At 41.4% G+C, this 22,608-nt stretch overlaps 1 protein-coding gene across 5 annotated transcripts in view; it reads left to right on the top strand.

Moving 5' to 3' along the window:
• PATJ (PATJ crumbs cell polarity complex component) overlaps window positions 1-22,608 on the top strand; it is a 155,111-nt gene that overhangs the window by 31,277 nt on the left and 101,226 nt on the right. For 4 of the 5 annotated variants that reach the window (XM_065673191.1, XM_065673192.1, XM_065673194.1 and 1 more), the window contains exons 14-17: window positions 76-132; window positions 1,905-2,039; window positions 4,848-5,012; window positions 7,034-7,162. In XM_065673191.1, coding sequence (XP_065529263.1) covers window positions 76-132; window positions 1,905-2,039; window positions 4,848-5,012; window positions 7,034-7,162 — 486 coding nt within the window. The remainder of the gene's footprint in view (window positions 1-75; window positions 133-1,904; window positions 2,040-4,847; window positions 5,013-7,033; window positions 7,163-22,608) is intronic. The other variant, XM_065673193.1, reaches the window with a different exon arrangement.

Genomic DNA, 22,608 nt, shown 5'->3' with positions numbered 1-22,608 from the left:
TTTGCCAGAATTCATCATTCCAGGAAAATCTTTATTGTCCTGCTATTGAAAAACGTTATGATTTACAATTTGTAGGTTGTGAATGTGGATATGCCCATTACAGATGATTCGGAGCTCCAGAAGTACTCAAAGGTATGACTTACATGATGGTTTCCTTCATGGTTTATGTTGGCAGAGTAAATCCTAGGAGGGCATGGGGCAATTCCAGATATATTTGTTTAGGAAATTTAGTGGCTTTGTGGCTCTATCTTACTTTTCAAAAAAAAAGGCTGCCAATATTCTGCTTATCTTCTGCAGTGGTCCAATACCTTTTTGCAGCATTGGGAAATGAATCTTTCAACACACACACCCAAACGTAAAATCCCCTGAAATCCAAACCATGAATATAAGCCTCAGATTTTGGGGAACTTAAGTTGCATTGGCATTCAGTTGTTGAAAGCCACTACAGAGTGGAGCAGAGGTTGAAGCTCTGCTGAGCAATGTCATCATCCTGCAGAAGAGTTTTTTCATAGTGATCCAGGGAGAGGGAGATCCATTTAATTGAGATGTTCAGAGCTGGAATTCATTTCAGTGTTGAGACTTCCCAGAGATTTTCAAAATACATATGTTAATATTGTGCAAAAGAAGCTTGTGGAGCTGATGTATTTATATGCTTGTGGGGATGTGAGGATGATCAGGGGACTGGAGCACCTCCCGTATGAAGATAGGCTGAGAAAGTTGGGGCTGTTCAGCCTGGAGAAGAGAAGGCTTCATGGAGACCTTATAGCAGCCTTCCAGTATCTGAAGGGGGCCTGTAGGGATGCTGGGGAGGGACTCTTCATCAGGGACTAGTGACAGGACAAGGGGTAACGGGTTAAAACTTAAACAGTGGAAGTTTAGATTGGATCTAAGGAGGAAATTCTTTCCTGTTAGGGTGGTGAGGCACTGGAATGGGTTGCCCAGGGAGGTTGTGAGTGCTCCATTCCTGGTGGTGTTCAAGGCCAGCTTGGACGAACCTTTGGGTGAGATGGTTTAGTGTGAGGTGTCCCTGCCCATGGCAGGGGGGTTGGAACCGGATGATCTTAAGGTCCTTTCCAACCCGAACTATTCTATGATTCTATGTCTCGGTGAAGAAAGGCCATAAACTCATAATCAGACATGGGTGTGAGGGAATGTTGAGGATCAATGGATTTCTCCTTTACTTGAGTATCCAGAATTAAATGGGAACTAGAAGGACAGACAGTGTCTAAACTCAAGTAATAAAAAGTGAGAAAATAGAGAAACTGAAGGGGCAGATACTGCTGATCACCCCTTCTCCCAAGTTTGCCATGATTTCTGCTGTCTTGTCTGGATAGTGTTAGAAAGCTAGTTTTCTAGTATTAGCAGACCCAAGGGACTAATGGTTGGAGGCTCCTGTCCTGGTTTCAGCTGGAATAGGGCTCCCTAGAGAAAAACCTCCAAATTAAGGAGGCCCACTGGAAAAAGGCTAACAGGAGTTCAGTGATTTCACCTTGCAGAAACAAGGATGCCAGTTTCAATAGCTATTTGCAGAGGGTACTTCATGGATATTTTTCCTACGTCAAAGGAGTGTACCTCCTAAAGGAGTAAGGCAGCTGATCTTGTGATGATGAGTTTTTAATGGTGGTTATGGAATTTCTTTCAGTTCTGTTGAAAACTTGCCTTTTGGGTAGGATAGATACAGCTTAAATTGCTTTTTTCTCTGAAAGGTAGATAGGTTGTTTTTATTTGTGCAGTTTCTATAGAGATATTATGGGCACCTCCGCTGTAACATATATGATATCAGTATTGAAAACATAATCGTCTTACTGTGTGCTTAGTTTAATTTGGTGAGCTACTGAATCCTAAATGTGTTTATGTTGTGGTTAAAGACGTATTAATTCTTGGCCATGCTTATCTTTTGGCAGCTGTTACCCATCCACACTTTGAGACTAGGAGTTGAGCTTGACACATTTGATGGACATCATTATATATCCTCAATTGCTTCAGATGGTCCAGCTGCAACACTTGGTCTTCTGCAACTGGAGGATGAACTCCTGGAGGTAAAACCCAAACCAAAAGACCCCAAAATAGAACTGAAATATTTCCTGTTAGTGTAGTGCTTTGGAAGTCACATTAATTTTCTTCACTGTTTCATTCCTCTTTTATGGACAAAATGTCAAATTCTTGTGACATCTTAGTGACTTCGTGTTTGGTTTCTTCTCTGAAATGTTTCAGCTTGAATATCTGTAGTCCTTTAGCACACCTTTCTGAGCAATTTGGCATCAGCTTTCTTGGTGGATAATCTTTGTTAATATTTGTCACTCCTAAGAAGTTTACAACAGTCTCAGGAATAGTGGTTCCTGTTACACATTAGAACTTGCTTGTTGAGTGTTAGAAGATATCTGTGTGTATAAGCTGGTATATCAGTTTGTTTAAGTACGTATAAAGAGGTATTGGGACAGCTTTGAAGTTCTTGAAATCACACCAGACCTATTTGCTCAGGAAAAATATTTGATTGTATTAAAAGTACACCTGTTTTTTGTGTGTGTAATTATGTATTTATATCTATCAGTATCTCAGCCTGCAAGTGAAAAGACATTAATTTCTTATTGAATACCTGCTTGTCATGGAATATTGTGAATTTGAACCTTTTTTTAGTGGATGCAAAGAGCTTTTGACATCAGTGGGACAGAATCAGGCCTTCTGAAAGATTGATTTGTTAGTGTACAGCTCTTGCCTATTTGTTGTTCACCCTGTAACATCAAAAATTCATACTGGTTTCACTAAAACCTAAAACATTTTCTGCAGTTATTACTTAATGGAGGAAATCTTGATTCCTAAAGGAAGGGATTAATGGAATGCTGGAAGTGTTGCTTATATTCCTTGGCCACTAAGCAGGAAAAAAATGTATACAAAAAGCAATAATGCAGTGCTGTGGAGTAACATTGGGAAACTTTAATTGTATATATTTAACAGGTTTACTTATGACTGTGTACTTACAATTAGCTTCACAGGTACGTCCAGACCTAGTGAGCATAAATTTGTTTCTACTCTGTAGCTGGAAAAAACCCCAACAAAATAAAAATGTGCTCCAGGGCTAAAGCTATATATGCCACGTTTAGGCCAGAGTATGTTTTTGCAGCCAAGTTATAAATCCCCTTAAGTAGGGGTTTGCAATGGAAAAAGTGACAGCCCCATTCCCCAGACAAGCAGCTCTACCTGGGCCCGATACAGTTGGGATTAAAATGTGATCAGTAAGGAATTTTGTTTGTAATATATAGTGAGGTTGAATGTTGGTTATTTTTAATGATGTGTTTCAAATATGATAGAAAGCATGGTATTTTATTCTCCCCTCCCCTAATTCCAGGTAATTTCATTGTGTTCTTTTTTAGGAATAAATTGCTTCCTTGTGTCCTTCTAGCTTTGTTATAAAATCTCACTCTTATTTGACAGCACAAGGAACTAGAGTGGTGTGGTGAATGGATGGGGTGTAGGGCACCTTGCCTGTGTAGAGGCTGATGTCTGGCAGCTGCAAAAGCAGCCTGGGAGTCCCCAAGTCTGCTTGGGAGTGCACAGTAGCTCTTCCCCATCCATCACTGTATGCTGAGAAGTGCTGGTAACGTTCCACCACACTGCCACTCTCAATGCATTAAAAAATCCTTATGCATAGATACTTCTGCTTAAATAATTAACTAATGGATTAGCCTGATAGCTCAGCACTTGCTGTAATTCTTACAGAAAAAACCCATAGCAGTTCATCTTACCATGTTGGAGCCCAGTTACACCACTCTGAATTTTTCTCCTTGGCTGGGTTATGTTGTGTTTCCCAGCAGTATAAGTTATATTTACAATGAAGAAAACAGTAAGGAAAAAATGGAGGAATGTAGAGGTGATCAGCAAGAAGATGTGGCTAAAGTGAGATTGCTGTGTAGTCTTGCACAAGATTGAGTCCCTTTAAAGCTTAAGGAGATCTGGGAATTATATGGCGAGGTTCTGCCTCAAGTACACATGTACAGAGGTGTGCACATGTACACGTGTTGTAAATTTATGTGCTGTATTTTCCAGGGTCAGATGTGGCATCTGGCAGTGTTCAAGGCCAGGTTGGAGGGGGCTTGGAGCAACCTGCTCTAGCGGAAGGTGTCCCTTCCCGTTGTAGGGGTCTGAAACTGGATGAGCTTTACGGTCCTTTCCAACCCATACCAGTCTGTGATTCAATGATTAACAATGGCTTTACAGTCTTATGTTGTCACTCATGAACTAAAGCTTATTGGATGCTAAGATTTGATCCTTGTCAGAGTTTTCTGCTTAATTGCTTGCTGTAATTTGTTTCTTTTTTACTATATAAAGATTCTTGTATGCTTTCTGTAGGATCTATGTTGGTTTCAACCATTCAGTTACCTTTTAAACAACTGACAAAGTTGTGCTAGTTCTGTGTTCAAGGTTTTGATTAGACCTCAAAATCTGTGTTTTCTTAAAATATGTGAGAAAATTAATGTTTTATCTTTTCAAATTCAAACACATAATCCTAATGCTAAAATAATGTCTGCAGCAAAGAAGCAGATGAGAATGAAATAATAATGCTGGGAAAGATTTAGGCTAGGAAAAGCAGAGATCAGAAGACTAGTTAGAGGGAGGTAAAGAGAGCAGAGCCATGATGTAGCAGTCAGTAGCCACAGGATGAAGTCTTACAGTCACACATGTATACTTCAGAAGCCTGTGTTGATAAAGCTATGCAAGCTTTGCCAGAATCCCTGCATAAAATTACACACATTCAACAGGGAAAAGATATCTATGCAATATATAATAAAAGAATCTGTTTGATATCCTTTTAATTATCTTAATGTGGTTGTGTTTCCCCTTCTGTGCAGGTAAATGGAGTTCAGCTGTATGGCAAATCACGCCGTGAGGCAGTCACATTTCTAAAAGAAGTGCCACCCCCCTTCACACTGGTTTGCTGTCGGCGACTTTTTGATGATGGCACCGAGTCTCTTGTGGATGAACCCACCATGGGAGCTTCCCCTCCAGAACAAAAGGTAGACTTTTCAGGCTAACATTGGACTGTTCAGCCTGGAGAAGAGAAGCTGCATGGAGACCTCAGAGCAGCTTCCAGAATCTGAAGGGGGCTACAAGGATAGGACAAGGGGTGATGGGTTCAAACTAAAACTGGGGAAGTTCAGGTTAAATATAAAGAAGAAACTCCTCCCTGTGAGGGTGCTGAGGCTCTGGCACAGGGTGCCCAGAGAAGCTGTGGCTGCCCCATCCCTGGCAGTGTTCAAGGCCAGGTTGGACAGAGCCTTGGGCAACATGGTCTAGTGTGAGGTGTCGCTGCCCATGGCAGGGGGGTTGGAACTGAATGATCTTAAGGGCCTTTCCAACCCTAACTATTCTATGATTCTCATGTCATTCAGTGTGTAAAAGGACAATAACTTTTTTAAAAGTGCATATGCTTTTGAGAAAGTGATTTTACTTTCTAAAGCCAGTGTCCTTTTTTTCCTTTTGCTGTCTGATCCAGACCACTTTTCAGTGTTAAATTACATTTCCTAAAATATATGGTTACACGTGGCAGTTTTGTATTAAATTGTCATACAAAACTGCCTTTGCCAATCACTTTGGGCTTGTAAGGGACGGCTGGTGTTTCAGAGAAAGATAGTTCATGTTTGCAGCACTGGTACTTTTACTACAGTTTATACAGGTTGGTCATGAGAAACTTCATTGTACTATAAATACAAGGTAGGTAAATCACCGAGCTAGCATGCTGACTAGGTACATCCCATGCATCATTCTTACACTTAATAGCTGAGTGAGAGCTCTGAATTATACTAAATCACATCCTTGCCACCATTAGCTGATTGCTTCCATGTTCTGAGTAGGTTTTTATAGAACTGGGGGAAAAAAAAAGAAACTTAATGTTTCTTTCCATTGCAGAAGCTTTAAAGTCTTAAACTAAATCTTGACACTTGTAATGGTTGTTCCTATTTCTAAAAAGGATTTACACCTCAACTTCTCATCTTTTCTGATGTTTTCTAATCTAATTTCCTCTAAGGTGGGGAGTTAAGAAATATGGATGTTCCATGAAATAATAAGGTGCACAGCATTACACCTTTTTGTAAAAGGCCCTTTCTGTAGCAACAGAACTTGTTCCACTGTGGTTTTTGTTGTTGCACTTTCCATGTGCATCCCGTCAGTTGCACATCTTTGCCATAAGGGAATATTAAGGGAACAGAGGTTGCCTTCTCCTTAGAGCAATCTCATAATATTTCTGCTTTCTTTTGGCAAAAGCATCAATGAAGAGTGTGTGGAAGAAAAATTTCTTCCTTTTGCCTTATGGCGGTGCTCTGTGTAACAGCAATATTTATTTAAAGAAATAAAGTTAAATCAGTGTGAAGTTCACGGTACAAGACTTTAACTTTTTCTTGCGACATCATACACTGATACTTTGCAAATATTGTATGGACAAAATAGCATTATGGGAAACATGCATGTTGGAAAACATGATGCCTTTTTATAAGTTGTATTTATGAAGCTGTCCTTACCCAACAAAACTGGGTGACTATACCTCTTTTATACATTAGCACAAAAATTGTGAAAGAAACTGCTTTTTCAAATTAGATACTATCTGTATAGTTACAATATAGGATTTTTTTGTTTCCATATTTAATGCTACAAGTATCAGATGTGCCTGATCGTCTGGTCTTTCTATTAGCTGTCTATGGTTGCATCTTTTATGCTAAGATATTTATTTTTCCTTTATGCATCTAATGGGGCAGCTGAAGTTCATCAACATGTAACAGGTTAGTAATATTGTAAGAACTAATTTGACTAATACGTGGGTATTTGTATGCCAGGTTGCTCAAAACGTGTAGGCATAGTCCCAGGGGAGTATAAAAGGCAGCAAGTTGGAGAAAACTGGATGCATAATGTTCAGTGAAGCTGTAATTCCATAAGAGGTTATATTTTAGGGCATATATGAGCTATTAATAATCAAAATATTGAAGGAATGATGTTTGTAAAGAACTGAAAGAGTAGTGTTTGAACTAGAGCTTTTATCCTTCAGGTGAAAACCAAGGAAGACATTAATCCTGAGGAGGAAGAAGGGGAATTAGCATTATGGTCTCCCGATGTGAAGGTTATTCAACTGGAGAAAGACAGAAATGGTTTAGGATTCAGCATTTTAGACTATCAGGTATAGTTTTCTGTATAACTAAAAATCCCTTTGTTTCGTACGGCGCCTTAAAATGTTTTGTGATGTTGATTACTGGGTGTCAATACTGTATATATACTGGGTATACAATAACTGTACAGGGAAAAGTAATGTATTTTGAGGCCAACTCTATAAAGTATAGTGTAGAGCTTGTTCTAAACTAGTCTGATTATCAGATATGATAAAGTGCAAAATCTTTAATCAAACTTCACCTCATAATTCTGAGTTTAATGGCTAAATGTTGGGGGGAGGTTGGGTTTTGGTTAATTTTGGTTTAACTTGGAGTGACCTTTCAGCTGTGAGAGTGGCAAGCAAGCTTCCTTAGTTGCAATACCTGTGTACCTAATTCCATGAGTCTTCTGCTTTTTCTCTCCGCGCTGCCCCAAATCACCTTTCATTTATAAATGAACTATGGACGTGTTCTGGTCTGTGATCTGTGGTCCCACTGAAGTTGCAGAAAGATGCACTCAGGGTTTGGACTAAGCCGTGAAAATTAGAGCTTGGAGAGGTAGTTTCACCAGGACTGTCCTACACAGCCAAAAGGGACCATCAGGACTGGCAGGTGAATCGGTGTTGCAGACGCAGGTTTCTGTAAGCACAAATTTGCTTTAATACGTTTATTTGTGTAAGAATAGAGATTGAAGAACCTGTTAATAATTTTTCAGTTACACTTCTCTTCTTAAACTATTAAACCAGTATTAATGCTAGAGATACGGGTAGAAGTTTTGGGGTGGGGAAGGGAAAGGGAGACAGGGAGAAGCCAACTTTCACAAGTCATCCATAGCTTAAAACTTGATTTCTCCAAGAAGGTCCACTGTGGGGCACGTTATATACTTAATTACTAAACTCCATAGAAACCAACAGACAAGTTCTTTAATTGGGGGAAAATTCTACTCAAATTAATGAATCCTTCTGTCAATAATATTGGCTCCAATTAAATATACAGAAATCTCAATCTGTAGTTGGAATGAGATGTTCTTTCTAGTCAATGTAATATTTTTAAACCTCTAGCCATCATAATTATAAGGAAATAAAATAGCTGGATCACTCTTCATAATAACATACACATCACATCTGAATACTGCCTAAACATTGCAGTTTAATAGAATGTGTTTCACTATTGTGCATAAATGTCAAGTCATCTGAAACTCACCTTTTGATACAATAAGGCATGAATTGGGAATGAGTTAGAATAAAAAAAAATATTTGAAATATGATACAAAACCATTAATTCTATATTTTTACCAGTGTGATATAAGATTACTGAAAATAGATCCTGTTAGTCATTTTCGCTGACACATGTTGTGTTGCAGTGCCAGCTTTACTGTAGAGTTGCTAGGAGTCTTTACAGAGCAGTAGTACACAGATTTGCTTTTAAGTTCTCATATAATCAGAATTAATGAAGGCTTTAATAACAGGCTTTTTATTTACTTATTCGCAGATGCAAATACATGAGCAATGTTGTGGTACTTTCAGCTAAATTTAAATACATTCTAATCAATTCTAAATGAGTGGTAAACCACTTAATCTCAGATCTTTTTAATTTCAAGATATTTATGTATAAAGTATGCTCTTTTGTTTGGGATTTGCCTCTTAGATCTTTTACACTTTTCATCATCTGCAGATTAATTTTGATAGAGAGATATCTGTGCCTGTGTGCGTGTTTATGTAAATACATCCATCACACTCTTGAGTGAAGGGCAAAGAAAATAAAGAGTTGTCCATGCTAGATTGGAGGCAGGGGAATAAAAAAGTATGTGGTTCAGGGAGACTGTTTGGAATTCTTAAAGCAGATTTGCTGAGAAGCACAAAATTACAATGAAGTGTTTGATTGTGGCTTAAAGGACCTGGAGACTCAACTCTCCGTTCTACATTTCCTTTTGCAGTTTTACCCTCCTTTTAAAAATGAAAGGGTTTGGTTTGGTTTTAGGCACATACTCTTTGTTTTGCAAGAGAAGATTCAAGCCTTATAATGGTAAATGCCACTACTTGCACTGTATATCCACGGCTCATTTTGCTCGTTTTAAGTAATTATGACTTATTTTTTATAGATTTATTTAATGAAAATGGGTGTTCACACGGCCTAGCTGCATGGATCAGTGTGTCAGATAAAGAACCTCCTGTTAGTGTTGATGGAGGTAGAATGGGGAGGAAAACACTTTCTAAGAGCTGATTCTGAGCAGAAGGCCTATTCTTGATGCTCATAATTATACACATAAGGACCGACTCTTTCTTTTACAGAAATTTAAGGAAACTTTTAGTGTTATGTATCCAGTTTGGAGATGATGTGACTATAGTGTAGATTTTTAAGGTCAAATTATTTCTGAAGCTATTGGTTGAAATGGCAATTCAGAAATATTGGTAGGACTTCCGAAAGATGGGTAGGAATAGAGAAGTAACATCACAGGAAAAAAACAGTGATGCACTATTATTCCATCTTATGTCAAGGTATGGTAGTATGGAATGATAGAAAGGTTTGGGCTGGAAAGGACCTTAAGATCATCCAGTTCCAACCCCTGCCATGGGTAGGGATGCCTCACACTAGACCATGTTGCCCAAGGCTCTGTCCAGCCTGGCCTTGAATATTGCCAGTGATGGGGCAGCCACAGCTTCTCTGAGCACCCTGTACCAGCACCTCACCACCCTCACAGTAAAGAGCTTCTTCCTTCTGTCTAACCGGAACTTCCCCCGTTTAAGTTTAAATCTTGCCCTATCCTTACAGTCCCTGATGAAGAGTAGTACCAGTGTATACCGGCCCGCTTTACTTGTTTGTTGTGAGAGGCTGCTGTCTGTTATCTGCAGTATTTAAGAACCCCTGAGATGCTGCTCATACAGACATGTTCATTTATGACAGTGAGTGATGCCAGATGCACTGCGGAAGTGGAAGAATGTTAAGCAATTAGAGATCAGGCTGCTTATGGTGCTGTCGAAGTTTCTTCCTACTGCTTTCCATTCATGTTTGGTATTTCTTTTGAAGCTCAAGGCTTCTAATCTTTCCATTTTAATTCTGATTATAGAATTAGATGTGGTGTTGAATACTCTCATGGTATATATAGTATTTTTCATTTTGTCTTCTCAAAACTGGCCCCATACTTGGCCTAATGGGTGTTGTGCTTCAGTTGTCTAAAATGCTTCCCAAGTCACACTCTGGAAAAACAGTATTAATACAAACTCTTTGCAAGATGGAATAGGAATCTGAGTACATAGAAAACTGAATGCTGAGATCAAGAAATTATTCCTCTGGTATATTAATTTTTAATGGGCTGTCTTTCTAATAATGTTTCATCTATCAAATAAATGATAAGCATATCCCAAGTGACTTGCAGGATATTCCCAGAAATGTACAAGCATAATTCCAATGTAATGCCTATAGATTTTAATGAACTAATTACAAATTAATTATAGCAATTATGCATAATCAATAGTATTGCTACTTCGTCCTGTGTTTTCTTTTGTCTGTCTTTAGGGATTTAAATGCTTAAAACAGAGCAGCCTTCTGTTTTTTAATAAGTCCTATTGGAAGACCTCTACACATGTTCCTAAAACTTCGGGGTACCATTAGAGAAATAGAGTAGACTTACCCTCTTTGCTAGAACAGGGCTGTATTTATGTAGGAGACTGTTCAGCTTCCCATGATCACTATGTGTAAGAAAATCTCTCTTTCCCTTTTGCTGAATGTCCTGATTTGTAATTACGTGGTAGGAAATCTAAAATCTTTGAGGCTGCTGCTCTGCCAGCAAGGTCAATACTTGGTGAGAGGGGAGGTGGATGGGGAGGCTGACGCTGTGTGTTCTTGAAATGATCTGTTTCCCTGGATTTTTTTCATCCTAGTGTGATGGCTTATTTAAATAAGAAACAGCGAAGAGGTCTCAAAATGAAATCTCCTGTGTATTTTTCTATTGTCACTACTGTGTTGGGATCTTGTCAAAGCTCTTAGGCTAGGCAGTGCTTTTTCTTGATAACACTTAGCTGCTGCCTCTTCTTCTGCAGGCTTTTCATCTGCCTCTGACAGGCTCCACGTGTGCTGTGTTTCCTTCAGCTGATAACACACCGTGTTCAGCAGAGACCTGAGGAGCAGCGTTGCGCTGCTGGTGATTCTATCTTGAACAGGGACCCTGCCCCTCTCTTTAGCTATTAAAAAGGTGTGCTGTTCGGTCTTGTGGCCAACTTCTCCGTGAAGTAATATACTCTACCTCCCTTAATTTCCTTGTAATTTCACTTGGAGAAATTGCTCTCTCTTTCACCTCTTAACTAACTTTTATGTAGTGTTGCTGGCACAGTTAGCGGCAAGTATGTTTTGATGGTGAATGAGGGACCAGGTACTCTCTTTGTAGAGTGCCTTGGGATCATCAGTGATGCAAGGACCTATGGTAAGCTTATTTATTGTTCTTTGTCAATAGACATGAAAGTGTTACAGAACCATCAGGGTTGGAAGGGACCTTTGGAGATCATCCAGTCCAACCCCCTGCCAAGGCAGGACCACCTAGAACACGTTACACAGGAACACATCCCAGGTGGGTTTGGAATGTCTCCAGAGAGGGAGACTCCACAACCCCCTGGGCAGCCTATTCTAGCGCACTGACACCCTCAATGGAAAGAAGCTCTTCCTCGTGTTGAGGTGAAACTTCTTGTGTTTTATTTTATGGCCGTTGCTCCTTGTCCTGTCACTGGGAACCGCTGAAAAGAGTCTGGCACCAGCTTAATAGTAACTTTTCTAGCCTGAAGCTAAACCTCCTGCCCAGCAAGTCAAGAGCTAAGTCATTGTTAAGACCAAGGGGTTTTGGTCTCAAATTAAAATAGAAAGGGGCATGGTATGTCATCAGGTTAAAACAGAGGTGAAATGCTATACAAAAATGGTCATCTCAGGGCATTGGAGCAAGAGGAAACTAAAATCACACAAGATGAAAACTTGTAGAGGAAAAAAAAGAGCTCACAATTGTGTAAAAGGTACTTTGAGTGGCCCTGTAACAGAGTTTACCTGAGACGTGGTGCATACAGGCCAACAGGCTCTGTCAGTGATGTTTTACAGAGATATTGGAAAAACCGCAGGTAGCTGAATTGCAGATTTCTGGAGGCAGTATTGACCAGAAGGTAACTTGAATGGTCTGATGAGCTTTTATCAAATTAAACAAAAAGCTGAATGGACTTTATGGGGAGCTTAATTTACTGGGCTTTGAAGTCAGAGTATTTTAAAGCAGCTGTTTTAAAGTGTGTGAAACTGGAGAGGGCGAGGGTTGCAGTGGAGAGGATTGACATTTTACATAGCTCTTAGGAATGCCTGTGAGATGCTGTTTCTCTCCCTGTGCACTTGAAAGGTAACTCCCCAGTGCCTGGGTTCTATTGCACAGTACCCAGGTGCCCTATAGATCTGTTAGGCTGTAGGAGCTCATGGGCTGATGTAGGTGTAAATATCTACCCATCCGTGGAATCACTAACAGGTATTTCAGTATTATATGAGCTTCATCTTACCCAGACCTGAAACAGCATGAAGTCAGCTTGGGTCAGTGCTTATGGGGTTCTTACTGTAGTCTAGCATTAGGAACTCTCCAGCTGCCTTATTCCTGGACTTAATCTCTCTTACCATTAGCAGTCTTCTTACAGTTGAACTACAGTCTCTTTTGCTGCACATTCAGCAGGTTACATGTTGTCCTTCTCCCAGGGAGCATGGGAAACAATTGTTTTCTCTTTTATAAGAAAATCACTGCATAGTCATTCATGGCCGGAAGTGAAGCAATTTAAGTGTCTCCAAATATCTTTCATCTTTTCTTTATGCCCCAAACAAACAGGCTCCAGATGCAGAGTCACAAAAAAGCAAACTGACTTCTTATTTGTAGAAGGTGGTATTCAACTAGCTTATATATTTTTCCTTTCTTGGACTGCTCAACGGGGAGATGCAGGCTGGAATGCTTTGACATGTCGCTGGCTACCCATTTGCCCTCTTGTGATAATTTGAGCTTTGTCTGTCTTGTGATAAGTTTGTTATGAACAAAGAAGCATATTCACGTCCTTGTTAAGCACATTTTCACCTGATCATGTGATGGAAACCTGTGGTTTACTGGCAAAAGCTGCACAGCTGTATTAAAAAGCAGTTTTACAATGGCTATCAGCTTGGTACTGGGGAAACTGATAAAGGCAGCTTTTCTCCCATCTCTACAACCCATCCACATTCATTAACATCAAAGTTTTGTAAGCCTCAGTACCAACTGTGTTGGTACTCATCTCACGGAGGATTTGCTTCTCTCCCCCTATGGGAAAGTTCTGCATCCTTTAAATCATATTAAGCTGCTTCATGTGTAAAATAATTCTTAATAGTGTGTCATGAATTGAATTCAATGTAGCTTTTTGAAAAATTCTCTTGGAGTTCAGCTTAAATACTACTTTTAAGGGCTGAAGAGGTGGTGAATGCAATTGAGCACATTCCTGGTGAAGTTTCTAGGGTATTCATGATTAGTGACTTCCAAAATCTCACTGCAGCAATACTAAAAGCATTGGGAAACCAGAAACCACTTTAATAAGAAATGAAAAGGACTGTGTATCTCAGCGTGAGATACAGACAGATACACAGGAATAGTTTGCTGAGGTAGAGCAGCTGGAGAACCTGGAGGCAGGAAGTCACATTAGGGCTTGGGTATGCCCTGAGGCTGTGCTTGGGGTTATCAGTCTGACTTCAAGTGGGAGGTTAGGAAGGAATCTCATAGAATCATGGAATCATTTAGCTTAGAAAAGACCTGTAAGACTGAGTGCAGCTATTAACCCAGCACTGCAAAGTTCACCACTAAACCATGTCCCCAGGCACCACATCTGCATGTCTTTTGAACACCTCCGGGGATGTTTCAACACTTCACTAGGATGTTTTAAACACTGCCCTGGGCTGTCTGTTCCAATGCCAGACCACCCTTTTGGGGAACAATTCTTCCCTAATCTCCAGTGTAAACCTCCCCTGATGCAGCTTGAGGCCGTTTCCTCTTGTCCCATCCCTTGTTCCCTGGGAGCAGAGCCCAGCCCCTCCTGGCTCCATCCTCCTGTCAGGCACTTGTAGGGAGCGATCAGGTCCCCCCTGAGCCTTCTCTTCTCCATCTGAACCCCCCAGGTCCCTCAGCCGTTCCCCATCACTGCTGTGCTCCAGGCCCTGCACCAGCTCCGTTGCCCTTCTCTGGCCCCGCTCCAGCCCCTCAATGTCTCTCTTGTAGTGAGGGGCCCAGAGCTGAACGCAGGATTTGAGGTGCAGCCTCACCAGTGCCCAGTGCAGGGGGATGATCCGCTAGGCAGATCACCTTGTCATAGAAGGGGATCAGGTTAGTCGAGAAGGACCTGCCTTTCATAAACCTATGCTAATTGGTCCTGATCACTGATTGTCCTGTATGTGCCACGTGGAGACACTCAGGATGATGTCCTTCATAACCCCATAACCAGCACCAAGCTCAGGCTGGCAGGCCTGTAGGTCCCCAGATCTCCTGCTGGCCCTTCTTGTAGATGGGCATCACATTTGCTAGTTTCCAGCCAACTGGGACTTTCCTTGTCAGCCAGAACTGCTGATAAATGATAGAAAGTGACTTGGTAAGACCTTCCACCAGCTCCTTGGTACCCTTGGATTGGATCCATTCCAGTCCCATAGACTAGTGTGTGTATAAGTGTTGTAGCAATTTCCCCTTGGATTATGGGGGCTTCATTCTGCTCCCTGTCTTCCAGCTCAGGGCCTCCTGTCTTTTGTGAGCTGCCACAGCCAGTGCTCTGGACACTACCTGAGTTTGCAAAGAAACTGAAGCATTACTGAAAACATCTGTTTTTCTTTGGTTTGTTGCATATCCTCAACGTAAATGCTAAGCAGTATTATTAACCTTCAGAAACGTTTTCCCTATTCCCCCAGATTCTACAATCTGGTTGTTCTCTTTCATTTCCTGCTAGGAAGAATAGCTTTTAATAAAAACAAAAAAACCCCAAACCAAAGAAATTCATTATTATTCCACAGATGTCTTCTGCCTGCAAGAGAGGGCGAGAATTTAAAGGGACAAAACTGTAGCTGGAATTCTTGTTAAACAGTTGGTAAATCTCAGCAAGGGTAAGATCATGAGACCAGAGGAAGCTGTACAAATGAGTATTGCTTATCTAAGAGCTGTGCTGGTCTTTCAGTGAGCACGTAGAGATGATGGAGCAATGGGTATGTAAAAGCTCAACCCAGACAGGTCCAAATCTGTTGTTCTGAACTGATGAGGTTTGAGGTATATGTTGGTGCTGATGGATGAGCATGAAGAATTCTGAAAACTCATGGAAGTTATGAGGTATTCTGTTTTCTTAATACCTCACCCTTCTGGAAGATGCTGCTCCCCAGATCCAAATAGAGCTGTTGCACTTGGAGTGTTCTGTCTGTTCTCACTGTGTTTTGCAGTAGCCTTAAATTCTCTGCAATCTTTTTACCTACCCTTCTCTGTTCTCCACCATCCATACTCTTGCAAGTCATCTTTGGACCAAGTCACTGTTTGCAGATCATTGTTGCAAAGACATAAAGGCCTGTCCTGTCTGCTCCCTTTTGCAGCTTTTTCTATAGAAAATCTCCTGTAATTCAGGAGTTTGCTGTTTGATGCACACCCTCCACACAGAGGAGAGCTCTGGTTGTGTGAAAACACACACTGCACTTCCACAGACCATTAACAGTGATGAGGGCAGCATTCCTAACCACTGGAAGTGCCTGCTGGGCTGTTTCAGTGGATTTTTAGCTCAGGGATTATTTGATTCTGAAAGCTGATCAAACCCAGAATGTGTGTTAAGACCACTAAGTGTAAGCTGTGTAGGTGATACTGTTTATACTTTTTCCCTTGGCTCATCAGTATTTCTTTCTTTATTCCCACACATCTCTAGCCCTTCCTTATCTCATCACACAGTGGCTTTCCTCCATTTCCTTATGAGTTCAGGGTTTTTCTTTCTTATCTCTGTGGCTTTTCCCTGTAGTCAGCATTCCGTGTGTTTTTTCTGGAGCTGGAAAGTCTGAAAGTAGAAGATATTAAGAGTCTAATGAATGTAATCCCTGTGACTTTATTTCTGTTGAGAGCAAATATAAAAGGCAGATGGAACCTTAGGTTGATTGAGAAGTTTGATAAATTAAAAGATAGTGACATGCACCTGAGTCCACTGCACGGTGACACTTTCAAAACTACCATAGAGGCAGTGCCTATCTTTGATCTTTTTATTTGAGAATAGCAGTAGTGTGTAAGATCTTTTCCTTTTCATCATTCCCTGGAGGCATTTTCATCCCGAGGATCTGCAGCGCATCCCTCTTCTGCAGCAGATGAAGGTTGACGGCGCAGCGCTTGCCAGCTCTGCCAGAACTGTGTGGGTCTGAGTAATCACTGGCCACCGTGTTCATTCTTGCTGGAGAAGACTCATAGGATTGCAGATTGCAGATGATGAAAGCCCAGTGTGGGAAACCCATTGTGCCACCTACTCCTACCTTGCTCTTCCTTCTCCTTCTCTAGGTGTGGCTCTATGTTTTGTTTATGTTTTTCCCTTTCTCTGTGAATTCCTGTTTCTTTGCTGACATTTCCCACCACAGAGGTTTTGATTAATGCTGGCTGCACACTAGAGCTGCTGAAATTCATTGCTTTATTCCCTCACTGCAGATCAATAAATACTTATGTTTTATTTCTAGTGCTTTGCCTTACATCACAGGAAAGTGCAGCGTTCCTCCTTGAATGCCGTCCTGTATTTAAGTTTGTATTACTTCACCACATCAGCCTGGAGTTTGTTTCTTTGGTACAGCCAGAGGCTGTGTGTTGTGTAGTCGTTTTCCTAAGTAGTCCTGCTGACTGCAGTCTAACATGAGTGGAAGAGGCAGGAACAAGACTTAAACACTTTGAATTACAGCCCAATTGCCCATGTAGTGGATCTAACAAAAACTAGTTGAGCACTTTCTCAGGGATATTTTTTCAGGCTGTAGAGTACCTTTGGCAGTTCCTACGGCCAACTCCTGTAAATACATTGGAGTGAATGAACAGAAGGTTTGGACCTTGAGGCTCTAAATTGAGGCCACCTTAAGGAGGGAACTGGACTTCACTCGCAGCTGCCTCTTTCTCTCTTCCCGTTCTGTTGGGAAGCACTTAGTGCCTTTGAAAAGGATGCAGGTTGTTCATGGTTCTTGATTCCTGCATCCCCTTGGCATTGTTGATGTGTATGTGGAGGGCAGCTCTGCAAAGGGAGTAAGTGGCACTTCACAAAATGAGAGCATAGATGAGTATTTCGAGTAATCTCACAACACTGAGCATACAGGTAGATTATTTCATGTGCAGTTCTGCCTTTGTTCTACATAATAGTAAGACAAACATGAAATGCATTTGGTGCTTGTCATTGTTGACGAGTGTATGTTCCTTGTTCAGTATGTTGTGTTTAAGAGGCTTTCAGTCTGGTATCTTATTCACTTGCAAACTGAAGAGCTTTAAATATGGATACGTATGTTAGACCTGGAAGTGGTCCCATGCAAAATGAAGCTGGGTTGCTCTGACCTCTGAGCTCTAACGTGTTTGTTTTGGCTCTCTCACCGAAACCTGCAGTATACAAATTGGCACTTGTAAAATTGCTCAGATAAATCAAAATTGGTACAAGGGGGAGAAAAAAAGTTTCAAACTGTTTCTTTTGGGATCCTTTGCCATGCTATTTTTGATGTGTGTTTTTGTGGCAGCAGGCAGTTTGTTTCTTGAAGAAAGCTAAAATATTCTAGGAAGTCAGGCTAGCTGAATTTAGATCTTAAGTGATGCCAAAACTAATATAGCCTGTAACTAAGTGAGAGTGACTTTGCACAGTGAATGTCAGTCACCCGCTGCTTTGTCTTATATTTTCATGCGAGCCTTTTAAAAAGGAAAACACAAACAAAACCCCAGAAAACGTGGTAGCTGCTCACATCCAATCGAGCTATAGCTACAGCCTGCTGCATAGGTCAGGCTGCTCCTCATCCATTGCGCATAGCCAGGGCTCTGCTGGGACTGGGGGCTGGACTGATGGGGATGGACTTGTAAGAGCATGAAACGCCTCCGGTAGTGCGGGAGCTGGGCTGGCCTGGAGTGCCCTCTCTTGGCTGCTGCAGAAACCTCACCTTTTGGGAAGGAAGGGAAAAGAGTGGGTTATTGTCATTTTAATTTTCCAGTGTGATGGACAGAGAGAAGCTCTATTGGCTATTTATCCAGATTTGCTTCCTAAGGACCTCTAGTATCTAACAGAATGTGACTCTTTGGTGCCCCCGGCAAGTTGAGATCCCTCACTTGAAGCCACACTGGTCACACACTCCAGCAGCATTGCACGTAGGACTCTGTTAACCTGGTGCTCCTGGGACTCTTAACATTTTAGCAGAGCTCAGGTTTTTAAGAGACTTCATGCTGCTCTGAATCCAGGGATCCCAGAGGCAGCAACTGCAGTGGCCCCTGCGTGACTCTGCGCTGCTAAATGAATCCAGAGCAAATGAGGCTCTGAAAATAAGAAGAAAAATTTGACACCTGGACTCCAGGAAACGTTTGTGGATTTTGATGAGGAGCAGCAGGGGGGAAGGGAAAACCTATGGTTCAACAGAGTTAAATGTATGGTGTGCTAAGCATGAATAAATTGTGACTATTCGAAACAAGTTCATATAGTCTATGGCTGGCTCGAGCACAGAGGGAAAGACAACAGCTACAACACAGCAGTTCCTCAAAGGGTTACCTGGAGGCCAGCATCCTGAGCTGGTGCAAGGTAGAGGTCTGCTTCCATGCCTTTATACAAGTGGCAAACTTTTTTACATGTAATTCCTTTTCTTAAGAATTTGTGTCAGTGCTTGTGAGTTAAGGGGGTTTGTCTCCTGTTAGCTTTACTTCACAGACTGCTTCCTTTTGTCATTGACCATAAATGATTCCTTTATGTAAAGGAATCCTTCAGCAGACTGAAGTTGAAGTTCCTCTTCAAATGTGCTGAGCCCAGTTCATGCCCATTTTAAGATGCGTGGGACATCCCATACACACTCCCTCTGCTGTCTTGCAAAGTCATGTAATAATTGCTTGAACTATTGGAATTAAGTCACTTCTGTATCCCAGCTGAGTACCATTACAGCAACATCTTAGCTCTGGGTTTGGGGAGGGAGCTTCTTCCCAGCCTGTATACTCTATCCAAGGAAATGAGCCTTTCACTTTAAAGCAGAGGTGAAATCTGGACCTGAACTGCTAATGACTAAAAATCACTACTATCTGATTATGAAGAGCCTTAGGCCAGGTGTACACTTCAGTCACCCTGAGTGGCTGTGGCTGCTCTGTTCATATGGAGGTGGCCCCAGAGTCCATCAGGACACTGTCACAGTGAACTTGCCTTCTGCAGTGAGTATGAAAGGTGAGAATCTGTTTTTCAGCCTGCTTCTAGCACTGCTTTCTTTCAAAATCAAGACAACAGCCCGTACAGTCCAGTTGCACTCACTGTTTACAAACTGTGAGGGTGAATTCAGTGTTTGCTGTCTTGTTCTAACAGATGTTGGTCTTTAGGGTGCATTGGGGTTTGAGTGTAAATCGTAAGACAAGGTTTCAAAACAACATTGTTCCTTTTGTTTTGGTAAGACACATTTGGTAAGTGCAATCCACAGTTATAGCCACCTTCGTGTTGAATTATAGGGAATATGTTTTCATGATTACACCTTGAAATCCAGGAGGTCTGTGTCTTCACACAGATTTTGCTGCATTCCTTATGGCAATCCCATTGCGATTCACGGGCACTGGTGACAAGCACTCAGGCTTTTGCAGCACAGCTCACATTACTGCCTTAGCCCTGTCCTGTGTAGTTCATATTGCTCTTCTCTTCCTGTACAATAGCTCCCTCTGCTTGAAAACAGCAGAGTAATTATAACCCGGCTTTGTATTTGCCTGATCAATGGGCTTTAATATGAGCCCCTTTTAAGAAGATTGCTGCTGCTGCTGCTCTTCATGAAGCAATTCCAGTACATGGATGGCTTAGACTCTTGTGTTGTGAAGCAGCAAGGATAACTGTGCTGTTCTCAAAACTTTGCTACATAGGAGCCATGAATTATTAGACATTAGGAAAGAATGCTCCCTGTGAGGGTGCTGAGGCACTGGCACAGGGTGCCCAGAGAAGCTGTGGCTGCCCCATCCCTGGCAGTGTTCAAGGCCAAGTTGGACACAGGGGCTTGGAGCAAGCTGCTCCAGTGGAAGGGGTCCCTGCCCGTGGCAGGGGTTGGAGCTGGATGAGCTTTAAGCTCCCTTCCAACTCAAATCACTCTTAGGATTCTATGAACTCTATCATAATTTTTAGCAGGAGGATTAAAGCTTGTTGGAACACAAGCTTTAATTTAGCTTTTCAGGTAAATTATCTCTTACCATGACATGATTATTTATTGAAGCCAGAATGTTTTTATTTCAGTGGAAACCTAAGCTGAAATAAGGCTGTTTCTCATCAGAAATGTGGTACTTAGGCTGCTGAACTTAAATATCTGCGTAGAAGAAGCTAATGGTGAGATTCCCACGTCCTACTTGAATGGTTGTGATCTGGAAGCCCAAAAAGAGCAGCTCTGGATCAGACAGAGCAGGGATTTGAACCTGTTTCTCCTGCATTCCCAACCAGTGCCATAATTACTGGGCCAGCCTTTCGCTTCTCTGCATCAGTAAGGATGAGGGCTGATTTTGTTTTGTTCATTTTTTATCAATATAGCTAAGCCAGCAACAGTCATATTATAAAAGCTGCTGTGTCAGCAAAGGTGGAGTTTTGCTGAGAGATCATTTGCCCATTTAGGGAACCAGCATACACCTCGCTTGCCATGGCAAGGTGAGTCCGTGATAGGAAAGCTTACTGGGTTCTATAGCGAAGCCTTCCTAACATGAAGAATACCTTACTTGCTTCAAAATGGCTCTCTCCACACCATCCTGGTTTTGCAAAGAATCCCAAAAGGCTGGGTTTAGTTTGCATCGGAGCAAACCCCAAATGAAAACCATCTCAGACGTCTGTGTCAGATGGGGTGTTTGTTCTGTGGTCAGTTGCCATCAGGATGGTTGGGCACATGGGTTTCTGTGAGGGCAAGGGCTGGCAAAGCCGACTCTCTACACAAAGGGAAGAATTCCCAAAATTCAGTGCTCTTAAAGCAAAATCTTTTGTTTATATCTTGGAATCCTTTGGATTCTTCATTTTTTACACCTTGGGATCCTTTGGATTCTTCTTCTGCATTCAGGTTTGGTTTGTTTCTAAAAATTTCCAAAGCGTATGTGGAACATGGATAGCTTGCTCTTGGAAACAAATGAAATCCTTTCCCCTCAGCATTGTGTGAGGCAGGTTTGAGCAGGAACAGTCGGGGAGCCCGAGCGCGTTGGCACAGGTTCAGTAGGCAGAACTCCATCGCGCGGCAGAGGGAGGGTGCTGGGCTTGATTTTCAGCACACGATACTCACAAGGAAGCCTCTTCTGTACAATGTGGATACCCAGGGTTTGGGAAGATTATAAAATGGCAGGATTAAGCAGTAGAATGGGAGAGAATCATTGCTAATATGCATTTACTTGAATTCAGCTTCAGCGGGGCTTTTCCTGCTGAACTCTAATTTCAGTTCTCTCATTTCAGCCGTTTACAGATATTACATTCATTGCCTCCTATGTTTGCACATACCTTAAAAAACCCCCATGTTCCCTAGGAAAGCAATGCATAGTTATATAAAAAGAAAGAGTTAAAAAAACTGTCCTGTTTTCAAATTAACGCTGAGGTGCTGAATTCATGGTGGTCTTTGTCATTTGAATTTTGCCCTTTTCTTTTTATCCCTCCCGTGCCCTGCATAAGATGCAAGTCCTGAGGGAAAAATAGTGCATGATTATGCATTTGAAGACCTGGTGCATACAAGGAGCGTTTCTGAGCTTTATGAGCCTTTAGCAAGGGGGAGAAAAGCTAATTCTAATGTTTAAAAAACAAACAAGGAAACAAAAACCCCCATAAATTTGTTTTATGTATCTTTCTGCCTCTGTAGAATAACTTCTGATCATTTCATAGCATTGAGGAGGAATTCTTAAATGGCTGAATATTATAGAAATGGTGCATGGCACAACGCAAAGGCTAATACTGGGCAAGAAAATCAAGTGAATATCTTTGCATCAGTTCACAGCCTCTCCAACGTGTATATTTTGTACTTCACATTCTTTATACACCACTGCAGCACTCCTTGTCTTCAGCAATAATCTTAGTTACTCTTCTGTTGCTGTCCCCTGTATTCTCTGTTAAGGAGGCTTCATAGGTGGAGAAAATGTCTTTCCTAAGTTGTCACACAGATTTGACAAAGCAGGAACACTGCAGTAATACAGCAAATGTATGCTACTATTCATGAATGTTTTGGGCTTTGCTTTTTAATTTTAATATAATCATATTTGAAATTAAATTTCTAATCTTGCCGTGATTTCTTTTAACGTCAGGTTTGCTGCTCTGAAGCACTTGAATGGCTTGCA

The sequence above is a fragment of the Lathamus discolor genome, chromosome 3 (genome assembly GCF_037157495.1).
Source record: "Lathamus discolor isolate bLatDis1 chromosome 3, bLatDis1.hap1, whole genome shotgun sequence".
NCBI lineage: Eukaryota > Metazoa > Chordata > Aves > Psittaciformes > Psittacidae > Lathamus > Lathamus discolor.
Note: the sequence above shows the minus strand (reverse complement) of the source record. Positions and strands in the feature narration are given on the sequence as shown.